Source organism: Lacerta agilis, chromosome 14, assembly GCF_009819535.1.
Source record: "Lacerta agilis isolate rLacAgi1 chromosome 14, rLacAgi1.pri, whole genome shotgun sequence".
In the NCBI taxonomy this organism is placed as follows: domain Eukaryota; kingdom Metazoa; phylum Chordata; class Lepidosauria; order Squamata; family Lacertidae; genus Lacerta; species Lacerta agilis.
This window is the reverse complement of record NC_046325.1, coordinates 39,931,594-39,956,095: the sequence shown is the minus strand read 5'-3', so window position 1 is coordinate 39,956,095 and position 24,502 is coordinate 39,931,594. Positions and strand designations below refer to the sequence as shown.

The following is a 24,502-nucleotide window of genomic DNA, read 5'->3' as shown; positions in this document are numbered from 1 at the left end:
AAATTACAACTCCTCTTTTCTTGACCTTGTCAGACGATATAAATTCTTGGCCTAATTTCTTATTCTGAAGAATCCTTCTGTGATGCCGAACAACATGGGTCTCCTGTAAACAAATTATATCTAGCTTTTTCTTCTCTAATATGTGATATATTCTGTGTCTTTTCGGCCTCAGGTTCATGCCGTGAACATTCCACGTTAATACTTTCAACGCCATTTTATACCTTCGATCCTCCCTTTGCTCCTTCCTCTTCTTCTTCTTCTTCCTCTTCTTCCTCTTCTTCACTGTTCTCTCCTTCTCCTGATGATGGTTTTCCCGGAGGTGGAAAATCCAATTTTCGCAGCCTTGCTGGATCCAGAGAAGATCCTACAAAATCTGCACTGTGTTTGTCCAGGAATTTCTTCTTGTCCTCAGATGATCTTATTCTTACTCTTCTCTCTTTGTGTCTGAAAGTCAGGCCCTCTGGGAATTCCCAGCTGAAGGAGATTTTTCTGGCTCTTAATTCTGTAGTTAGATCGTAGTAGGGGAATCTCCTGTCCAAAAAGTAACGTGGGATGTCTTTAAAAATAATTATTGGTCTCTGCTGGATCACCAAGTTGTTCTTATAGTGGAAGTCAAGAATCTGGTCTCTTTGAATCCTGTTCTGGAAGACCACCATACAGTCATTCACTGCTTTCTTATTCTTCTTTTCTTTCGTTCCAAACCTGTATGCTTTCACTATAGATGTTCGTAGATCCGACTCTTCCAACTCCCAGAATCCCGAAAATTCTTTAATTAAAAAATCTTTCAGACTTTCTTGCTCAAATTCAGGGACGCCTCTCAATCTTATGTTGGTCTCTTTTTCCTTCAACTGCAAAAAGGCCAAAGACTCTTGTAGATCTCTCTGCTGTGTCTTAATTTTCTGGATCTCTTCTGGTTCCAAATTTTCAACTTTAGTCTCCACTTTTTTAATTTTTTCTCCAACGTCTTTAGCTTCCTTTTTAAGTGTATCAACCTCTTTTCCAATTCTAGTAATTTCAGTTTTGTTCTGAGTCACTGTCTTCTCAACAGAAGCAATTGCTGCTTGCAAAGAGTCAGATGATTTTTTAATGTCACTTTGTAATTCCTCTCTGGTCCCTTTAAGTTCTTCTCTTGTTTCTTTAAGTTCACTGTGCACTGATTGCAGACTGACACTTAATTTCTGAATAGCAGATAGCATTTGCTCCTCAAAAGGTTTCGAAGCCGACCCTTTTCTCTGTTTTTCTTCATCACCTTTTTTGGATCTTATCCTGGAAGAGACAGATCCAGATGTAGGTGTTGTTTCCTGGGTTTGCATTCTTCTGCTATGCTTTGCTGGCAACTTATTAAAAGCTTACTGCTATCCTGCAGAAAGCTATATTTTTCAAGGTCACCACCAGATATACAAAGTGGCCAGTCTCAAAACAATCTTGCTGCAAATCCCAGGTGGCCGGTAGACCAAACATACAGTGCCAGAGAACAATGAACAGAACAGTCAAAGCAGTTTTCAAAATAAAAGTCCCAATGCCTCCAGCTCCAGTAAATCTTTTTCAAAGTTTTAAAACTCCCACAAACTTCACAAACTTCACTCCAAAGTCAAGAAAAGTATCTTAACAGTAACCTCACCAAGGCATCTCAGTCAAATAAGCAGTGTATCCAGGGAAAGTACATCAAAAAAGTAGCCAAATGTAACAGTCTCCAGTTGAAAGCAGAAGTGAAACAAATTTAAACAAAATAACGCAGCCCGCTAACCGACCCGGTCTCCGTATCCAGAGGGTGTAGCGGTGTCTTCTTAGCCTTTTAGTAAATCCAAATGATCACGTTTTAAATCAGTCAACCAGTCAATTCCATTAAGAATCGTGAAAGCAGCTTAAAAAGTCTTTTAAAGATCAAAGAAAAGTCCGCGGCACAGCTTCATTCAGTCTGCTTCCGCCTTGCCGCTGTCAAAGGGAAACGGACTCCCTACTTTTACGTTTCCCTCCGCAAGCCAAATTTCCAATAAAATCTTCAAATTATAATCCAATACGTTCAGTACTTACAGAGTCTCTTAATTTTCAATCAATTTTCGGAAGAATGGGGCGCTCTTTTTAAAGCCCAGCAGATCCCGCTGCTTCGTCAACTTCGGCCAGCAATGGCTTCTTCAGCACCGCGCCGGAGCCCAACTCGCCCAATCCTCCTCCTTACGGGGGTAGATCAGGAGCTGGGACGACGCGTCTGGTGCCCGCAAGAACCCTGTCCACAGGACTCCCCTCCTGTGGCTCTACGGGGGCCGTGGCGCGGTCACAGGTACCCCGAAAAACACCGAAGTTGACCGGAGCGTTAGCTCCCGTCTGCATGAGCCGGCGCCGCCACCGGAAGTCGCCAGGATGCTGAATTTGAAGGGTCTTTGGTCTCATTCAGCAGGACTCTCATTCTACAATGCCCTGGTTGCTTTGAGTTAGCAGAGGATTACAAGACATTACTGCAATTGCAGGAGTCCTCACAAAAACTATGTCTCCCCAAATCCCCATATGCCCTGTTACCTAGATTATGAAGATAATCTCAGGAACCTCTCCCCCCTCAATCCTTTTTACGGCACGGCTGTTGCTTCTCCTGCTGCTTGAAGAGTGAAAGGTAGGAGGCGAGTGTGTTTTGGGGGGTCTGGGGAACAGCAGGTGGCAGAAAAACGAACCCAAAATTCTTCTACAGATTCTCATATGGGTGGAGAATACATTCTGCAGCTCCAAAAACTCATCTCTCATTTGGGGTGGCCTTTTAAGAGCCTCTGAATTTAGTTTTTGAGCTTGGTTCGGAAAATCTTCGTCAACAACTCTAAAGCAAGCTCAAAAATGCTTTCCGTGCTTTAAGTGGATACTGCTTTTGGCCGTGTTGTTTCCCTTTTATTTGGGTTGCAATCCATTTCATTTTGCTTGGCTCCCGGTAGCTTTCGTCTCAGCAATTTCACGTGGTGTATATTTCTTATTAATGTACCCCATGCAGTGAGAGCAGATATTTACCACATCGGGGGGGGGGGCCTTGCATTTTTTCCCATACATGGGAAATGCCAGCTCTAGAAACACCGATGAAAAAGATTCACTGTGTGAAACTGGTGCAAGAAAATAATATTGGAGTGATTTTGCCATGACGCAAGGCCTCAAATTCTTTCTCATCCTGCTTCCATATACTCATGCCCCACTATCATCAGTTCACAAAAAATTCCAGTCCAACGTGTTAGCCAGCCATTTATTGTTGGTCCCAAGTGCAGGGTCTGTCTCCCACTTTTTGCCACGCTTTGTACAAGTTCAGCAGCACACTAACACCACTGCTGCAAGTTTCCTGGTGTCTAATGCAGAGTTACTTCACATTAGGCAGTCCTGCATTCCATCTCATAATTTGAGCTTATGTTTATTGCCTGTCAAAGTGGCACAGTGGCATTTTGCTCAGGGCTTTGAGCCTATGAGTTGTCTCATATATTGCCACATATATACCGGTAATTTGTGTACTGTAAGCATTCAACTTGTCTGAGCGGAGAATTGGTGGAGAGAGGAACTTGCGCAAGATAATGACTCCTCAACTCACTGTACAGGAAAATACATTTTCCTGCTCGAGGAAGAAGGGGCTTAAACCCTGTGGAAGAGCATATATTTTCCACGAATAAGTTCCCAGGCTCAATCCATGGCACTCCCAGCTAAACGATCTGAGTTAGAAGGTCTGGGAGCCCCATTTGCTGGAGACCCTTGGAGAGTCACTGCAGATCAGTGGGGCAACAATTTGTGGTATGTATGAACCTGGAAGAACAGCACACGACTCAGCTCTTAAATCACAATCGTTCCCCTAGTTTGCTGCTTTGTGCAGTTTAAACACAGTCTCTTAAGGATTAGAGAAAGAAATCGCCTGCTTACTAACCCCAAACAGAAGATTGCTCTGTTGGGACATAACACATGGTTGGAACGAAACTTCAGGAAAGAACAGGCCTCCTCCTGCCTCCATTTAACCTTACAACCACCTACAAGAAGGAATAATAGAGTTGTAGAGCAGGAAGGGACCCTGAGGGTCATCTAGTTCAATCCCCTGCAATGCAGGAATACTCAGAATGAAAGACTCTTCCTACTACAAATCAGAGTTGCAGCCTTTATCAGAGTGGTCCGACATGCGGCCTGGGGGCTGTAAACAGCCCTCAAGGTGGTTTTTGGCAGACCTCGGCAACATTCAGAACTTCCTAAAGTGGCTTGAATAGCCGGCTTTTTTTGTTGCTGATGTGAGGAACACACAAAAACAAGCAGAAATGCTTGTTGTGTCTCCCTCAACCTCTGCAATGCCAAATGGGCCAACCCCCTCCCCCCCCCAACCTCACCCTGGGCCGCTCCGTGCAACAAAGTAATCATAACAATAATAATGCATTTAATGCGAGAGAGGTATTTCCCCAACACCGGTATTGGGCAACTGGATAACTCTACATATATATTTAAGGCCGCAGCCCTGTACATTATGCAGTTACCCGGGAGTTAAGTCTCAGTGAGCTTAAAGGCATTTGCTTTTGAGTGGGAACACATGAGGTTTGCCCCTGCATTTTGACGTGAGCAGGGCTTAATCCCAGGTCAGTGTGCAGAGAGTTGCAGCCCTGTTCTATGGATTGTAGTGCAGCAACCTGATTCAGCGCATACTTAATTGGGAGTAGGTCTCATTATGCTTGGGAGTGCTTACCCTTAAATATATTAATTGCCTGTATTAAATATATTGCGAACACTTTAATTAACGAGATGGAAATTTCATTCAGGGCGCGGCCCCCGGGTTCTATGTCAAAGTACTCTTTGAGCCCACTTGGTCTGAGAGGTTGGCCTACATGAAATATTGCAAGTGTAGTCATGTCACACCTCCACTCACTTTAGGCCAAATCACATTACAATGTGCGGTTGGGTGAATCTTTTCAAAACATTAAAATTGCAGGTGTGGGAAGGGGCTACCAGGATTGGCTCACTGCCTCCGAAGCCTGCTATTTGGCACACACTGCTGCGACCGGCACCAATGCAAACTTCCCTCCCATGCCAAACAGCATGCATGGACGAGGAAAGGAACTTTCATTAGGACTGCAGTTTACACCTTTGATGCATGAATGGGAGTCTATAGAAATTTTATTCATTGGTTCATAGAAAACGCATGAAGGATCCACACTGTACTCATCTTCAAGACATTTTACTCACAAATAGAGCCAATAATGTTCAGCCTCAGTGTACCTGCCTAAATATTAATGCATGCCCCCCCCCGTTTGTACAGTGAACGTATTTTCAGACGCAGATTAACACCCTCATTATCCGTTTGAGATGAGCTATGAACATTAATCTACGAAGACCAATATGGGAGCGCAGATACTTCAAGATTCTCCAGCTTCGAACGGAAATGTATACAGGTGAAACTCGAAAAATTAGAATATCGTGGAAAAGTTCATTTATTTAAGCAATTGTATTCATTAGCTACTGGAGTTTAATATATGAGATAGACTCATGACATGCAAAGCGAGATATGTCAAGCCTTTATTTGTTATAATTGTGATGATTATGGCGTCCAGCTGATGAAAACCCCAAAGTTGAGACTGGTAATTTGGGGTTCTCATCAGCTGTAAGCCATAATCATCACAATTATAACAAATAAAGGCTTGACATATCTCGCTTTGTATGTCATGAATCTATCTCATATATTAGTTTCACCTTTTAAGTTGAAACAAAATAAAATAAAAAATTCCTTCCAGTAGCACCTTAGAGACCAACTAAGTTTGTTCTTGGTATGAGCTTTCGTGAAGAAGTGTGCATGCACACGAAAGCTCATACCAAGAACAAACTTAGTTGGTCTCTAAGGTGCTACTGGAAGGAATTTTTTATTTTGTTTTGTTTTGACTATGGCAGACCAACACGGCTACCTACCTGTAACTTTTAAGTTGAATTACTGAAAGAAACGAACCTTTCCACGATATTCTAATTTTTCGATTTTCACCTGTACTCAGATTAGCTGTAAAGGCAAAACACAGAGGCTCAAGCACACTGGATCCTAAGCAGGAAGACTTGTTCAAGGATAGCCAGCTTTGTGTTCTCTAGATGTCATGGACTCCGGCACCTATCAGTCTCAGGTCAGGAATAACGTTCACAACATCTCAAAGGCACCACACTGGCTATCCCAGGACTAGCTCCATGTGCTCAAGGAATGAATGAATGAATTTATTTTTACGGTCACAGACCAACTTAGTTCTCAAGGAAATATTAAGAATTCCTTTCCTACACAGCCAACAACTTTCACTGCATGGCAAACCCCTGTAAAAACTGCAGGGAGTCTCAGAACCAGTTTGTAATACAGTGTGTATGTGAGATAGTTTAAAGGGGGAAAGCGAAAAATCCCTTGGTGCATGCAAACTCCCAGGGTTGTTTAAAATTGCTCTCTGGAGCAAGTTACTTCATGAGAGAATTGTATTTGTTTAAAGATGAATCTACTTGCAGCACAATCCTATGCATGCCGACTCAAAACCCCCAGAATTCAACGGGGCGTGCTCGTTGCTAAGTGTGAATAGCATAAGCCATGCTCTCACTTCTCATTCCTCTTTAGGTATAATGAGGTCAACTGAAGAAAGAGAAGAGATGGAAAGGAACAAGCGGCAACTTTTATTATAGTGACAAAATTCCACTGCCCTTGTCTCTGTATTTTCATTGTTTTAAATAATGATAACGGAAATTAGAAATCAGATAGAAAAAATTAAAAATCCATACCGAAAGGCCATTGTGAAATCTGCTGGGATATGACTAAGGATTTATGACCTCACAAGCTGTGACAATCTGAGTGAGTGAGATTTTAAATGTCTCACTGAAGCACAACGTCCAATCTCTCAAAAGGAGAGGTTCAAACTCTGACAATTATTTGGAATGTGCACCAAACCTCCCTTGGCTTAAGTGGCACACATGTTTTCCGTAAGGCATCACACGTGTAATGCAAACTAAGGTCCATCCATCTTTGAAGACCAAATGAAAATGTAATGCCATAGATCAGCTGTTGTGGTGGAGACATAGCTCAGTGGTAGAGCACATGCCCTGCATGAAAAAAAGTTCCAAATTTAATTCCATGGCATCTCCAGTTAAGGGGAACTTGGATAGCAGGACTGGATAGCAGAACCACTCCAAGCCAAAGCAGATACCACAAGCCTTTGATGAATCAAGTGTCTGATGTAGTATGAAGCAACGTTATATTACATTGATCGGAGGCTAATCAAATCTGCAGATGACACCAAACTGGGAGGGGTAGCCAATGCCACTGAAGACCGAATTGGGATTCAAAATGACCGTAACAGATTGGAGAACTGGGCCCAAACTAACAGAATGAATTTCAGTATGGACAAATGTCAGGCTCTACACACAGGCAGGAAGAACCAGCTGCACAAATGTAAGATTGGGGACACCTGGCCTGCCGGTAGTACATGCAAAAAGGATCTAGGGGTCTTAGTAGACCAAAAGCTTAACATGAGTCAACAGTGTAATAAAAGCTAATGCTATTCTAGGCTGCATCAACAGAAGTCTACTGTCCAAATCAAGGGAAGCAATAGTACCACTCTATTCTGCCTTGGTCAGACCGCACCTGGAATACTGTGCCCAGTTCTGGGTGCCATAATTTAAGAAGGATATTGACAAGCTGGAATGAGTGCAAAAGAGGGAGACCAAGATGATCAAGAGTCTTGAAACCAAGCCTCATGAGGAATGATTGAGGAAGTTGGCTATATTTAGCCTGGATAAGAGGAGACTGAGAGGAGATATGATAGCCATCTTCAAATATCTAAAGGGCGGATGGAGCAAGCTTGTTTTCTCCTGCATGGGAGGGCATGACCCGAACCAATTTATTCAAGTTACAAGAAAGGAGATTCTGATTAAATATCAGGAAGAACTTTCAGATGGTAAGGGCTACTCAAAAGAGAGGTGGTGGACTCTCCTTCCAAGGAGGTTTCTAAGCAGAGGTTGGGTGGCCATTTGCCATGGATGCTTTAGTTGAGATTCCTGCATTGCAGGGGTTTGGACTAGATGACCCTTAGGATCCCTTCCAACTCTACAATTTTATGATTGTATGTGGGCCAATTTTTTTTTCTATCTCAAAGTGATGTGTTTAAAGATATTTTTCAAATGTTTGCTTTCTGAAGAGTTGGGGTTTTTTTTTTTTTAGTGGGTGTATTGTATGAGATTTAAGATTTCACTCACTGTTGCTGCATATTTTTCACAGCCAGTAAAATGTTGTAGGGAAGAAATCTCTTGCCACTCATTCATGGGTGGTGTTGCAAGTCTGATTCTCTGTGAGGTGGTCTCCAAGTCTGGTTGTTAATGGATTCTTGGACAGTTTGCCTGCAATGTGCTTTGACAACTGTAGCCACCCTGTGGTATGAAGCAAGCACGTTTTGGCTACACAAAGGATTCTTAACACAGGATGGTCTGTGTGGTCAATACTTATGGGGAAAAGTTACATTTCCCCATCTTTTCTATGTGTGTTGTCCATGAAGCCCACTGTGCCATTAGACCCCTGCCACACCACTTCATTCCTACAACATCACGATTGCTTGTTTTCAAACTTATGGCTGCCGTTTGTCATTTATTATGGGGTTTTTCTTGGCCACAGAAGTCACTTTAGAGTGCTTACCAGAACTGTGTGATACAAAGTCCAAATCAATAAATCCAACACAACGCCATAGCAACTCTATATGCGAGAATGACACTAGAGCTGGTACAGACCTTATTTCTTCCAAGTTCACCTAAGCAACTTACTACTTATCTGAGCAGATGTGCATGTGCAGCATAATATGGCAGCAGTAAGATCTACACCTGAGCAGGACACACCCAACCCTTATTTTCCTTGTGTTTCCACTTTCAAGTTTTGTTTGTTTGTTTGTTTGTTTGTAACACTACACCACTTACAAGGAGGCGGCTCACCTATTGGGTTGGTTCCCTGTCGACGTACCCCCATCCTGCCACTCTTTCAGCACCTGGCACTGTGCTGGTGTTTACAGCATGAGACTCTTACTAATCTCGGGGTCACGGGCTTGAGCCCCACAATGGGCAAAAGATTCCTGCATGGCAAGTGGCTGGACTAAGATGACTCTCGCCATCCCAACACTTTGATTCTATGCATGTTTGTAATAGAAACATCACATCCTGGCAAATAGAAGGGGGAGAAATGGAGGCAGTGAGAAATTTTACTTTCTTGGGTTCCATGACAGCAGTCCCGAAATTAAAAGACGCCTGCTTCTTGGGAGAAAAGTGATGACAAACCTAGACAGCATCTTAAATAGCAGAGACATCACCTTGCTGACAAATGTTCGTATAGTTAAAGCCATGGTTTTCCCAGTAGTAATGTATGGAAGTGAGAGCTGAACCATAAAGAAGGCTGATCGCCGAATAATTGATGCCTTTGAATTATGGTGCCAGATGAGACTCTTGAGAGTCCCACGGACTGCAAGAAGATCAAACCTATCCATTCTTAAGGAAATCAGCCCTGAGTGCTCACTGGAAGGACAGATCCTGAAGCGGAGGCTCCAGTACTTTGGCCACCTCATGAGAAGAGAAGACTCCCTGGAAAAGACCCCGATGCTGGGAAATATTGAGGGCACAAGGAGAAGGGGACGACAGAGGACGAGATGGTTGGACAGTGTTCTCGAGGCTACCAACATGAGTCTGATCAAACTGCGGAAGGCAGTGAAAGACAGGTGTGCCTGGCATGCTCTGGTCTATGGGGTGACAAAGAGTTGGACACGACTGAATAACAACAAATAAATTCTACCAAAGTTTAAGTGTGTATGTTTGTGTTTTAAGGATTCTCCCCCATTGTTAGTTTTTCTTATTTTTTTAATAAGCCGCCTTGAGTCCATGTCAGGGGGGAAAGGCAGGGTATAAATAAATTAATAATAATAATGGTAGTAGTTTTCAAAATAATAATAGTATTTTGCTTAAAATAAGGTTCCTCTTCTAGCTGCTTCCTCTTTCCTAGAGACTCACCACACCATTATCAGCCACTTTTGCTCTACCCCCCCCACTAAATCCTAGAAAGCCCCCAATTTACCTGAAACAACCATCCCGTCCCTGCCAGCTTCCTGTGCGTCACTTCCTCCTCCTCCTCCCGCACCCCCTACTCTACCTAAGAGTCGGGGTGGGCAGGGCCTTTCCCTGCCGGCCACTCCGCTCACCACTCACCTGCTCTCAGGCCGCGGGGGGGTGGCGGCAGCGGGGGGGAGGGGGCGCCCCCTCCCCCCACTGCCCTCTCCCGCCCCACAGCAGCAGCAGTAGCAGCAGGTGCAGCCGCCGCCGCCGCCATGGCTGGGGAAGCGGGCCCCGCCCACCCTCGGCGGCAAAGCCCTCGCGGGGGGAAAGCGGGCGGGGTGGAGGTGAAGAGATGGCAGCCGCAACCCGGAAGCAGAAAGTGGCAGCGTCGGAAGCCGGAACTTCACATCCGCAGCAGGCGTCTCCTTTCGAACGGTTTTTTTTTAAAATAGCTTAGCTCCGCCCCGCCAGCCCCGCGCCTTCCTGGTTGGCCTCCGAGCCCCTGTCAATCACTGCTCCGGTCCAATCAGATGCTCTCTGTCCAATGGGATTTAAAAGCAGTCTGGATTGATTTGCAGTTGCGCTGAAGGGAGAGAGGGGGCGGGGTGCGCTTATTTATTTATTATTATTAATCTAAATAAATATATATTTATAGTCCGCTGTATATTATTGAATTCCACCCAGTGTTTGTGCGCTATTGTACCAAAAGGTGGGCTTCTTTATAAAAATAAGAATCACCTGACTGGGTGAATGAAACACAAGACCTCTGTGTTGGTGGTGTTATTTGCTCGTCGATTTATGTTGCCCAAAGAGTTACAACTGTTATAGGAATTCTAAGGTCTCAGATAGAGAAGAAATGTTGATAATGTCTAAAAGACTACAGGAGAGCAATCCAAAAGCCATCTTGCTCTCCTAATGATTCTCAATATTTCCTCTGCCTCCTTAATCCCATTTGCCTGATAGCAATCAGGGGAAGTTCCTGAATGGATTCCTCTCCTATATCTCCTATATCTATATATCTCCTATATGAGCCTCCTTGGTATGTATTGTCATTCTTTGCCCAGATGCTGGGCATTGAGGGTTTTCCGACTGGCATCCTGATTGTCTTATCAAATGCAAATGTTTTGTGTAAACTGGCTGGAACTATGCAAAACTTGCTAAATCCTCAGGAATATCACACCTTGGCCTGCCTGAGCCACAGTAACCCCACCTTATGTGTGATGTAGTTTCTGACTTTTTGTAGCACAGATGTCCTTCTCCACGCCAAAATAAAAACCCTTAACCACCTCACCCACCCCAACCCACCCACCTCTTTCCCCCTTCTCTCCCTAATGTCTCAATAACCAAAACTGGTTTGTAAAAATGTTACATGGAAAAAATACGAGAGAGACATTGCGCACACTTTTGTAAATCAAGAAAATCTTCAATAAAAAAGAGGTTTTCTTCTGGGTTTGGGGTCTCTCTTGCCTCCTTGCCAGGAGAGGAGGGAATGCTATTGCAACAGAAAAATAAAGATCTGCCTTGCTTTCTCTGCATCCTGCCTCCATCCATTCATCTCTGACCGATCATGGACTTAGGGGACTCAGTCCCTTGGGGAGCTGGGCAGCAAAAGCCAACCACCCCTATTTTTCTATATCACAACCAACTAACCAAAACCTCATAGATACTCAGAAGTAGCTCAAGCTGAGGTGAAAAACAAAAACATCCCACCCAGGTGGAAAGGTTCAAGTGGCATTTTAAGTGGGGTGTACCTTTGCTGCAACCAGAAGTGTTTGAATCCCCGCGATGGGTGAGCTCCTGTTGCTCTGTCCCAGCTCCTGCCAACTGAGCAGTTCAAAAGCATACCAGTGCAAATAGATAAATAGGTACCACTGTGGCGGGAAGGTAATCAGCATTTCTGTGCGCTCTGGTTTCTGTCACAGTGTTCCATTGCGCCAGAAGCGGTTTAATCATGCTGGCCACATGACCGGGAAAGCTGTTTGTGGACAAACACTGGCTCCCCCGGTCTGAAAGTGATAATGAGCGCTGCAACCCCATAGTCGCCTTTGACTGGACTTAACCGCCCAGGGGTCCTTTACCTTTAAAAAAAAAAAAAACCTTTTGTAGTTCATTTAAAAAAATAATATTTAGAGACTAATGTTCTTAATTAGAATTAGAAAGAGCATATTTTCTTCTCCCCTATCTTACTTTTTTGGGTGGGGTGGAGGTTTCTCCGTTGTTTCATATGAACGCCTGGTTTTTTTTAGCTTGCAGGGAAGAAAAGGTGAGATTATATTGATTGCCAGGATACCACTGATCTTTAATATGCTTGGGTTGGGTGTTTCCCAAATGTTCTGCATATGGCCCCTCCAGCACTTGACCTTCCCAATCAATATAGCAACCATCCTGATTTGCTTGCAGGGTGCTGTTGACACTTCTTACCATTATTCAACAGCACATTGCACACTTTTCAATTCATTTCCCTGTCACTTTGCTTAACTGCAAAAGATCCATTTTTTAAAGAGGATGGATTTGTTCTGCTAGTGCAACAGGGCGTTTTAATGTAACCTACAGTGGACTGCAAGAAGATCAAACCTATCCATTCTGAAGGAAATCAGCCCTGAGTGCTCACCGGAAGGACAGATCCGGAAGCTGAGGCTCCAATACTTTGGCCAACTTTTGAGAAGAGAAGACTCCCTGGAAAAGACCCTGATGTTGGGAAAGATGGAGGGCGCAAGGAGAAGGGGACGACAGAGGATGAGGTGGTTGGACAGTGTTCTTGAAGCTACCAACATGAGTCTGATCAAACTGCCGGAGGCAGTGGAAGACAGGAGTGCCTGGCGTGCTCTGGTCCATGGGGTCACAAAGAGTCGGACATGACTAAACAACTAAACAACAACAGTTCCAGTATGCCTCCTAGTATCCCTCCTAGGCACCCTGGATTTACGAGGCAAGAAATTTGAATCTGGCATTTTACCTCAAGATGGCACTACACCCTCATGGATGAATTGACTATCCTAGTAGCCATCACGATGTTACTTTAAAACTTGTTTGATTCCGAAATCTGTAGTAGAACAGTACTTTTACTAAGGGCAACCAAAGTGTTACAAAATAGTTTGCAAGGTGTTTAACATACACCTTCATGAAGAGTTCTAGATATCTTGAAAAAGCTTGCCTGCTATTTTATGACATTTTAATTGGCCTAGTAAAGGCACTGCCCTTCTTATTGGCCAACATATACCTTTTGCTTTTTCTAAGTAATGATATAGAGTAGGCTGACAGTGCAATCATGTGCATCTTTACTCAGAAGCAAGGTTCACTATTGGAGAGGACCTGTGGGATTTCTGTTACTACCTCACATTTGGGAACCTAATATGTAATTTTTTCCACATACCCCCCCATATACACCAGTTTTCCCAAAATAGCAATTACAGGGATAGCAATAAGAAGGCGGAAATTGGGAGCAAAACTCATTTGGCATTCATTTCACACTGAATGTGAAACCTTAAAAAAAAAATTAAAAAACAACAACAACAACAACAATGCCAAAGTCAGTAACAAGAAAGAGCACAGCAGATGCAGAGGTAATTTGTTTGGCATGCTTCACCTGTGCACACAATTGTCCATTTCCCAAATATGAAAATAAGATTGGAACTGGCAGACTTGGTTGTTCTAGTGGAATTCTCACGTCAATTTGTGCTCGAGTCTACGGGAAATCCATGGCCCTTTAATCTTCCAGACTGATTTTATCAGAGCTCTCCTTACCTAATGTGCACCTGGATGACTAAAAAGGTCAGGGGCTGAGGATATGACGTGAGGAGGCTTCACTGCAGAACATCCTCTGCTTCAGAGAGTTGCAACATCCTTCCCCCCCCCCCCCATTTTCAATGCACAGACATGCTCTAAGGTATCAGGCATCCGGGCATGAGCAGGCAAAGAAGGCAAAGAACCAGGGCTGGGGCCAATTCTTTTTTCTGCATTATGGGGTTACTCATGAACAAGATGCAGTAATTTATCACCTTAGCAGAGCAAATTAGATGGCATTTCTGTCTGAAATTTCAGAAGCAATTAAGGAAGCCAGTCTATGAAGATACCATGGTCAGTGATATCAAAAGCTGAAGAGGGATCAAGTATGTTCTCTGCCTGTCTCACACTCTGCAAACATCATCCATCAGGGCGACCAAGGTCAACTCAGTACCATGGTCAGCCCTGAACCCGGATCGAAATGGATGTACTGGTAAATAATCTGTCTCATCCAGGAATGCTTGTAGCTGTCCCAGCACCACAATCTCCACCATCCTCTCCCAAAAGCGGGTATTTGAAACCGGTTGATAATTTTTCCAGTCTAAGGGGCCCAGAACCAGTTTCTTTAACGGGGACCACACCACTGCCTCTTTCAAGGCAGCTGGGACCACCCCCTCTTGCAATGAAACATTAAGCATACTCTGGATGCAGCTATCAAGACCGCCCCCCCTCTGCTAGATTTAATAAGCCACATGGGACAGGGGTTAAAAGTCCTGCTGCCTGCACCTTGTCCATATCCAGTCGTGACAGAAGAACCATCATTTGCCCCCTGGAGAGAAGCAGATGCCTCTCTTTGGTCTAATCCTTCTTCCTCTCCTTGCATTGCTTGTGAGAATAATTTCACAATATACAGGAGGTGGGCTCCGCTCCCCTCTCCACACACAAGCCCACACAAACAAACTTACACCAAGAACAACCTGATATCCATTCACCAAATCACACCTTGGTCACCCGTTCAAGCATTGCGTCATGGTTGGACTTGGAAATCTCAGATTCCCGGGGGGGGGGGGGGAGAGCCTGCTTGTTAAGACCTTCAGTACCTTCTGAGCTAGGCTTCATTTTTAAGAGATACTTTGGGACACCAGTTTGCTATTTTATTCTCTAAGCCTGCCTAAAACACAGGGCAAGCACTAGAATTGGCGAGGCACTGGACAAAATATCTGCAGGGAGGGATGGTGGGTCTGTCAATCATGGTTTTTCATTTTCCCACTCTTTAATTTTGCAAAAAAATAAATAAATAAATAAAAAAGGTCATCATGAAAATTCACCAGTATTTAAGTGCTAATTTCTCCCAACATACACACATTTTAATGCAATTTTCTCCCCAAATTTAGGCCATTTCACCTAATATAATGCAGTTCTGTAGGTTCATTTTTACACACACACACACACACACACACACACACACACACACACATATATATATAGATGCATATTCCCCACCCCACCCTAGTACATGGCTGGAGAACTGCATTGCAAAATTTGGTGAAGTGTGGTTTTGGGAGGATACCTGCATTTCAGTTTGCATGTGAGGTGAAAATTCTGCAAAACCCATTATCAGTAAGGTCAACTTCGCATACATACGGGTACGACCTGGTCACAAAACTGGCAAGAACCAATTTAGGAGGAATCAGTGAAAAACAGTTCCAGTGGTGCAGCAATAAAGCTGCTAACATATTTGCAATGCTAAGCAGGGTCCAGTATGGTTTCAATTTGGATGGGGAACTGTTGAGATTCCTGCATTGCATGTGGTTGGATTAGATGAACCCCAGGGTCCCTTCCAACTCTCTGGTTCTATGATTCTAGATCAGATGCAAGAAGGCCACTGTGTATACAGGGGGGGGGGGAACTAAGTGTTTTCAAGTACTATGCTTGGATGAGGAGATGATGAGGTGCCGGGGTGGCAGCAGGTGGTTGGCCAAGAGGATGAAACAGCTAAGAAATCTTATTTTTCCTAGACAGGGAGTGTTTTACTCGACTGCTCTCACAGACTCTTTTAGATTGCAATGTATTACCAAATAAAAGTCTGACTAATTGGGAATCTGGTTTGAGTCTCTGTATTGAACCCCCCAAAAGGAATTTTCTCCCACACATGTAATTTCAGGAAGTGTGAATTAAGTAAGTTCACATTCAAATGAGAACCGAAGCAAATTTCTCCTCCATCTCTATCTGTCCAATGTGAGGATATGAGGGGGTGGCACATTACTGCTCTGTGCATGTCCGTACCTGCACTCCCCTTCGCTTTCAAGTGAGATGTCTGCAGGACCGTTTCCTTACATTTGAACTCTCCCTACCTCATGCCAGAGTCACTGCCCAAATCAGTTGCAGCAGAGCTGACAATGCAGTCGTTTCAAAGTTAGGCACTAAAACGTAGTATTTTGTTCCACATCCAATTTTGTTGTAGAAAAGGGTTGACATGTTCGAGGGAGAGTGGCCATCCTTACTTCATTCTTTCCGTAAAATGAATTTCTTCCTTTCACAGCCTGTTTGTGCCATGATTCTCTCTTTTTATATATATATAAATTTATTTATTTTTTCCAGATTAAAATTTTACAGTCATATATCAAACATAGATAATAAAAAAACAAGTTTCCAAGGAATCTTCTGGCCTTCCATCCTCCCCTTTGTGAGTCCTGTTATTAATCATTTCCTCCTACATCTTTTATGATGATCCAAATCTTTTACATCTCCATTGTATCTAGAATTCACCATTAAACTATAAGTGATATTCCAATCCTACTAATGATTTTAACTGTTTACAATGCTCTTTAAGATAAGTTACAAATCTTCCCCATTCCTTATTAAAATTTTGGTCTTCCTGATTTCTGATTCTTCCGGTCATTTTAGCCATTTCGGCATAGTCCATCAACTTGATCTGCCATTCTTCTCTGGTCGGGACTTTATCTTCTTTCCATCTCTGGGCCAATAACATCCACGTAGCCGTGGTTGCATACATAAATAGTATTTTCTGCTGCATTGGGATTTCGGCACTTAGAATTCCTAAAAGGTAGGCTTCAGGTTTTTTTAAAAAAAACAAATGTTAATTTAAACATTTTTTCCAACTCATTATATATCATTCCCCAAAATCCTTTTACTACCTTTACATTTCCACCACATATGATAAAAGGTGCCTTCTTTTTCTTTACATTTCCAGCATATATTTGAGCCTGTTTTATACATTTTTGCTAATTTGCTAGGAGTTAAATACCACCGGTACTTCATTTTCATATAATTTTCTTTCAACGTATAACATGCCGTAAATCCCAATTCCATAACTTCTCTAGTGCTGTAAGTTGTAATAATAATAATAATAAACTTTATTGCAGCTATAAGCTTATACATAAATAGACACGCAAATCATACCTGCCTTACAATCCATGCAAAAACAGCTAAAATAATTACATTAAAATAGGAATAATAACATAAAGTATTTACAATCAGGAGAAATAAATATCAATTCAACCTATGATACTATCAGGAGTTATTGGCCCAAAAGGGGTAGAAATGAACCATTAGGATTCCTGTAATAGGCCATTTCACCTCTTATGGTTCAGAACCGAAGTCAGATACTTTGCCACTTGCAAGGTTACCGTTGGATTAGAATCCCAGAGTAAAAGGGTAAGCTGGATCTCAACTGGAAGTCCAGGGAATTTTTGGACCAGTGGGCTCAACAAATTTCTCCTGACATCACTATATAAAGGGCAGATAAAAACAATATGCAGGAGGGATTCCCTCGACAAGCTGTAAGTTGTATATTATACCCAAAGTCTCTTGCCCAGTGCATCATTACTGATTTGACCTGTTCATCTTTTGTATACCATGATTATCGCCATCACCAAACGCTATGAGCGCAGGGGGAAATAATTTGCTGCTAGGTTCTTTGAACAATAATCTCACACAGTAAGGCAGCAAATTCTGGTCTCTTGATGAAGGCACCTGTATGAAATGGGTATCTGTCTCATCTGCACTTGGCATTTTCAGGTACAAAGGATAGCTTAGGTATAAAAGCATGGTGTGTAGAAGCTCTAAAGCAGGGGTAGCCAACGTGGTGCCCGTCAGATTTGGTGGCTAGAGCTGATGGCAGTTGTAGTCAAGCAACGTTTGGAGGGAGATACACTAGCTACCCCTGTCCTAAAGGTTTCTCCAGTTGAATGGAATCTCTTGCATTTATCTGGAATTTTTCACATTTTATGAACATGGACTTTGCTCTTCTAGAAATATGGATTAGAAAGAAAGAAAGAAGTCGTTGAGGATTCCCATCCTCACTTGGGAGATCATGGCAGATCCGGAGCATGTGGCGCGTGATGTGATTCTTCTATGCCATAATCTGGTGCCTCAGGTACAACTCCTAGTCCTCTTGTTTATCACGTTGGCATCTGTCTGTCTTGAGAGACAATGGAGTCTCATGGCCACTGGTAACTGGTCCCATCACCTCCTGGCAAATAGAAGGGGAAGAAATGGAGGCAGTGAGAGATTTCACTTTCTTGGGCTCCATGATCACTGCAGATGGTGACAGCAGCCACGAAATTAGAAGACGCCTGCTTCTTGGGAGAAAAGCAATGACAAACCTAGACAGCATCTTAAAAAACAAAGACATCACCTTGCCGACAAAGGTCCGTATAGTTAAAGCTATGGTTTTCCCAGTAGTAATGTACGGAAGTGAGAGCCGGACCATCAAGAAGGCTGATCGCTGAAGAATTGATGCTTTTGAATTATGGTGCTGGAGGAGACTCTTGAGAGTCCCATGGACTGCAAGAAGATCAAACCTATCCATTCTCAAAGAAATCAGCCCTGAGTGCTCACTAGAAGGACAGATCCTGAAGTTGAGGCTCCAGTACTTTGGCCACCTCATGAGAAGAGAAGACTCCCTAGAAAAGACCCTGATGTTGGGAAAGATGGAGGGCACAAGGAGAAGGGGGCAACAGAGGATGAGGTGGTTGGACGGTGTTCTCGAAGCTACTAACATGAGTTTGGCCAAACTGCGAGAGGCAGTGAAGGATAGGCGTGCCTGGTGTGCTCTGGTCCATGGGGTCACGAAGAGTCGGACACGACTGAACGTCTGAACAACAACCAGCGGTGAAGTCATACCGTTGGAGAATCGCAGTGCCTGCTGTGGCTGCAGAGACCGGTAACTGGGAACTACTGAATTCTGCATGGTTTTTGTGGTGTTAGCGGCACCAAAGTGACCTCTCTGGGGCGCAAAGCTGGGGAGTGTGTATGGAGGTCCTGGGCTGCCCAGATAACAAGACTCACTGTTGTGGCCAAATGGAAAGGAGAGTAATACATTTGGCACCAGCTTGGCTGCAGGAATTGCCGGAAGAAGAAGAAGAGTTTGGATTTGATATCCCGCTTTATCACTACCCGAAGGAGTCTCAAAGCGGCTAAGGAGGCGTACATCCAACCACCTTAGGCACTCCCCTCCAGATTTGTGTATGTAGCCTTTTCTTCTCCTGAAGATGTCTCACAAGATAAAGAAGAAGAAGAAGAAGAGTTTGGATTTGATATCCCGCTTTTCACTACCCGAAGGAGTCTCAAAGCGGCTAACATTCTCCTTTCCCTTCCTCCCCCACAACAAACACTCTGTGAGGTGAGTGGGGCTGAGAGACTTCAGAGAAGTGTGACTAGCCCAAGGTCACCCAGCAGCTGCATGTGGAGGAGTGGAGACGCGAACCCGGTTCACCAGATAACAAGTCTACCGCTCTTAACCACTACAACACACTGGCTCTCCAAAATAAAATTTGCCCTAAATTACAAATATGACGCTCCGTGATGCTTGTATGTTTTACTCCACTCCAGCACCAGATTCCCAACCCAAACCAGTCTTTCATTCACCACTCCTGCTGCTTTTAAGGTTTCAATGCTGAGAGATCATGCTTTCAAACCAGGAGCACCATTCTCTGAGTTTGATGCATACAATTTAACACAACAACTAAGGTGCAAAAACGGTAGGGAAACCTGGCCGTCAAATGACACTTCCGTTTCTTTCTCTCTCTCTCTCTCTCCCCCCGCCCCGATAGCACAAAGCACGTGTCATCTCTATTACAAAATCAGCATTATTGTTAAATATCCTGCAGCAACGGCGACATGGCCGCCTTCCAAAGCAAACCACAAGCTCTGAGACAGGTACATATTTAAACACTCAGCAATGAGGAAGGAACCTCCTTGCATCACAACTTGGAGGCTGCCGAGGTCTGATTCATTTTTACCTTAATTTCCTAGGAAATGACTTCTTGACACCACACCTGCCTGTGCCTATTCAAATATGCAGCTTGGCGGCGGCAGGGGGGGGGGGAGCAACATTCACAGTTTAGAAAAAGTGTTTACTCATTCCTTTTTCTCTCTTCAGAGTCACTTGGACTGTGCCAGTGAATCTTACATTTAATTGTGACGTGTGCATGCACACGAAAGCTCATACCAAGAACAAACTTAGTTGGTCTCTAAGGTGCTACTGGAAGGATTTTTTTTAATTTTTTAATTTTGATTTAATTGTGGGTCTGTGCCAGTGCTGTTTTTCTTTTAAAAAGGGTGCCAGAACTCACCACAAATGCCTCCCTTGTTCTCTTATCATGGCAATGGCGCCCACCTGAGAGGTGCCGGAACTATGTTCCGGTGAGTTCTGACTGAAAAAAAAGAAGCCCTGGGTTTGTCCCTCCCAATGGGCAGAGTGAGGTGTTTGCCTCAGGTAGCTGATGCTTTGGAGCAGAGAGCAACAGTGAGGTGTTTGGAGGCCTGCTTGCCTGTGCCCTCTTATGCAAGTTGCGTTGTCCCATTGCCAGTGTTCAAATTGAGAATTGGTTGGCCAGCTTCTGCAAGTGGGGCACCGGCTTCTGGCCAGCTTCTAAACACGGGGCAGAAAAACATATTGGGTTGGCCCCACCTTAAGGATGGGCAAATCTGTCATTTTTGGTTTCTCTCAATTTCTAATTTTTTTTCTAGTCTTAAGTTCTCCACATCACTTTGTGGTTTTTCTATAAAATCCCCATGAAAATTCACCTCTGTGCAATTTTCTCAAAAAACCCTAAAGTGCATTTTTTTTTTTTTTTTTAGCGATCTTGCCTACTAGACACAGTTTCGCACAGGATATTTATACCAATGTATTAATTTATTTATACTAATGTATTAATATAATGAACTTCTGTATGCTATTTTCAATAATATATGTGTTTTAATGCACACTTTACCCTAATATCTGCAATTTTGTACACAGCACTTGTCCGGAGAATGGCAATACAAATTTCAGAGAATTGTGAATTTAGAAGGGCAACCAACCGTGTTGCAGTTTACACATTGTTTCAGAAAGTTCAAATTAGGTTGGTTTGCCTTTAAATGTGAACTGAGCCTAATTCTCTCCCCGCCATCTTAGGACCCTGCCAGAACCCTCACACCTCCTCCCCAAAGCTGGGCACCTCCTCACCCACAATGGCAAAGGCAGTGTGAGAGCTGGGCTGGAGGAATGCCAAATTTTGGCCTCGCACAGGGCACCATGGTACCCTAGACTGCCACGGATGTGGTGCTAGGTCTGTGGTGTCCAAACTTCTTTCAGAGGGAGCCAGATTTGATGAAGTGAAGGGCCGTGAGGGCCGGCCAAAGGACCAACCAAAGTTGTTGAGCTTTTTATGATTTTACCCCAGGAAATAAACTGCCACAGGGGCCGAATTAGGCCCCCGAAACGGACTTTGGACATGATTGTGCTAGGTCGGCAGCACTGTGGATAATCTTAAATGGCTCCAGGACCTAGCTAACAAGAACATTGGGGTGGGCAGGGCAGAGATCAGTACTGGTGGGGCAGGCATACCATGGCTCTGAGATCCTGGCACTGCCTGAAGATTGCCAGGATAGCCTTTGTGGCTTTGTGCGTTGCCAGGTGTGGACTGCCTATAAACAGGGCGGCAGTGAGAGGAATGTTTGTGGGTGTTATGCGGCAAAGCAAACAGGAATGGCTGCCAATTTTTTTTTTTAACAAAGGCTCCCCGTGACACCTGGGAATCTGGCTTTCTTATCTCGCTGTCTATATATTGCGGCAGTTTAATTATTTGCTCAAGGAAACTATTCCTTTGTAGTCCTCATTAGTTCCTTCACGGGGCCAGTGTCATGGCCAAGTCAGAAAGGTCTCTAGGTAAACATACAAGCAGGATTAACTTATTAAAACAGAATGGGAAAAAGGAAGTATTCTATGTGTATTCAGCATGCATAGAATGTCTCAGCATGATCTGTGTAGGCTTCGCAGAGGCACCTGGTTAACCACTGGGTGTCCTCAGGAGGTTGTGGACTCTCCTTCCTTTTTTTTAAGTTTCTTTTTTTAAAAATAATATTTATTAAAGAATTTTTAAACATAACATCAAAAAAACAACAAAAACCATTTAAACAAACTACATTAAAAAAGAAAAAAAATACAAAACACTACAACAAAAAAGAAACTATTATCTTAAAAACCTGTATTTTCCTCACATCTTAATCGGACTTCCTCCTGTCTCCTCCTACTGCATCCCTTGCAAATATCTTAAGTGACTTCCCAATTAAACACTATCTAATCTACTTCTAATAACAACAGTTTCCTTACCTTCTCTTATCACTTACTTAAAAATATAACAAATATAACATTTTCTAACTCTATCTCTACATCTTACCTCACTCCTAAATTCACATCATTTAACTCAACCTTTATTTAACAGCCTGTCCTTATTTTCAAAACAAAAATTCTAACTTTAAATCTTACATTATTTTTTAAAATACAATTTGAATTTCCCCCATTCTTTTTCCGCCGCGTCGTCTCTCTGGTCACGGATTCTCCCGGTCATTTCTGCAAGCTCCATATAGTCCATCATTTTCATCTGCCGTGGACTCTCCTTCCTTAGAGGTTTTTAAGCAGAGGTTGGATGGCCAACTGTCATGGATGCTTTAGCTGAGATTCTTGCATTGCGGGGGGTTGGACTAGATGACCCTCGGGGTCCCTCCCAACTCTACAATTCTATGATTCTGTGATTCTATGACCTTTGATTGGATCCAGCAGTAGTCCGAACAGGAGATAACCAGTGCATATACCACTCTGGAAAGACACGGGCATGTAGGGTCTCAGCCAGTGCTCTGCCCCGGACATAGAATTGACCCGTGCCCCCATGGATGTTATACGCCCAGAAACGGAAGGAAGAAGTAATACCGACAAAAGAGGGATGACAGATGAAACTGTGGGAATATGCAGAACTGGCAGAGTTAGGAAGCAGAATTCGAGACCAAGAGAAGGAGATTTTAAAGAAAGAATGGAGGAAATGTGTGGAACACATGAAGAATTACTGTAAACATCTTAAAATGCTAGCAGGACTGGAATAATCAGAGCAGAGGAAGTTTCATAAAACGAAATAAGACTGAAGGTGAAAATAAAAGAGTAAAGGAGTGTTTTGGATATGCAGTCAAATAGGGGAAATTTTAACGAACCACGGAAGTTGGGGAAGGGAAGTCGTGGATGACGAGGTGATTTCCAAAATTATGCATTTGTTGTAAAACCGAAAACTAAAACTAAAATGTTTTTAAAACGACTTGTGCCTCCATGGACAGCTGTGAGTCCAAAACAACTCCCAGGCTGCACACCTGGTCCTTCATGGCCACAGTGACCCCATTGAGGACCAGGGAGTCCCTCCCCCCACAGCCACCTGTCCCCTGTCCCCCAGAAACAGTACTTCTGTCTTGTTGGGATTCAACCCAACCGTGCAGGACTGTTTTAGAGGTTTTGGACCGGCCTCATAAACATCAGCCGTTGGGGCTAGCCAACTCAGCGTAGTCGGCAGCCAAGAAACAGTCAGCTGTGTAGCTGCGGCAACTATCAGAGCACCCAGGAAGCAGGTGTGGTACAATAACCCTGTGAGCCAAGCCCATGCTTCTTGCATCACTGCTGCTCAACTTTGTATCACCACCATGCTTACAAATGCATTGGTCACACACCTTCCCAAAGCACCTTTCCTAGCATACATAGAGGGCTGGTCTCAGCAAGTCCCATCCCTGTAATAAAACTGGGAGTCATGAGGCCAGGAATTCTGCAAATGACTAAGCTCACCTGAATGTGCTTGTAAGGCAACAGTATTGACAGATGAGAGAGAGAGAGAGAGAGAGAGTCATTTCCTTAGGCAAACTGCACTTTTCACACAATTTCTTTGAAATCGGTCATCAAAAGCCGTTTATTACACATAGCTTATGTCAACGTCTGCTGGAGAAAGTTTCCTATTTGAAAAGTGTGCCGCAGCTTCTGCAAGAATCAGGCTTCGGCAAGGTGCTGTGGCATACATATTTATTTGAAACAAACAAACAAACAAAAAATTCCTTCCAGTAGCACCTTAGAGACCAACTAAGTTTGTTATTGGAATGAGCTTTCGTGTGCATGCACACTTCTTCAGATACGTGAGCACACGAAAGCTCATACCAAGAACAAACTTAGTTGGTCTCTAAGGTGCTACTGGAAGGATTATTTTTATTTTTATTTTTACTACGGCAGACCAACACAGCTACCTACCTGTAATACAAATATATTATTATTATTATTATTATTATTATTATTATTATTATTAGCATCATCATCATCTAAAAAATAATAATGTTTGGGGTACTCTCATTTTGACAAGAAAATCACCGGGAAAGGGAAGGAAGCTGCCATTGGAGGTGGTAACAACAAAACTGACCAATTACCATGCTAGATTCCAACTCCTAC

General features: G+C 43.4%; 1 protein-coding gene across 2 annotated transcripts in view; it reads right to left on the bottom strand.

The window, feature by feature from the left end:
* The window catches only part of LOC117058976 (zinc finger matrin-type protein 1-like), a 32,451-nt gene extending 22,070 nt beyond the window's left edge, over positions 1–10,381 (bottom strand). The window contains exon 1 of one of the 2 annotated variants that reach the window (XM_033170405.1): positions 10,177–10,381. In XM_033170405.1, coding sequence (XP_033026296.1) covers positions 10,177–10,297 — 121 coding nt within the window. In that variant the 5' untranslated portion in view covers positions 10,298–10,381. Of the gene's footprint in view, positions 1–10,045; positions 10,089–10,176 lie in introns of those variants that run through there. The other variant, XM_033170407.1, reaches the window with a different exon arrangement.
* Between the last annotated feature and the right edge of the window lie 14,121 nt (positions 10,382–24,502).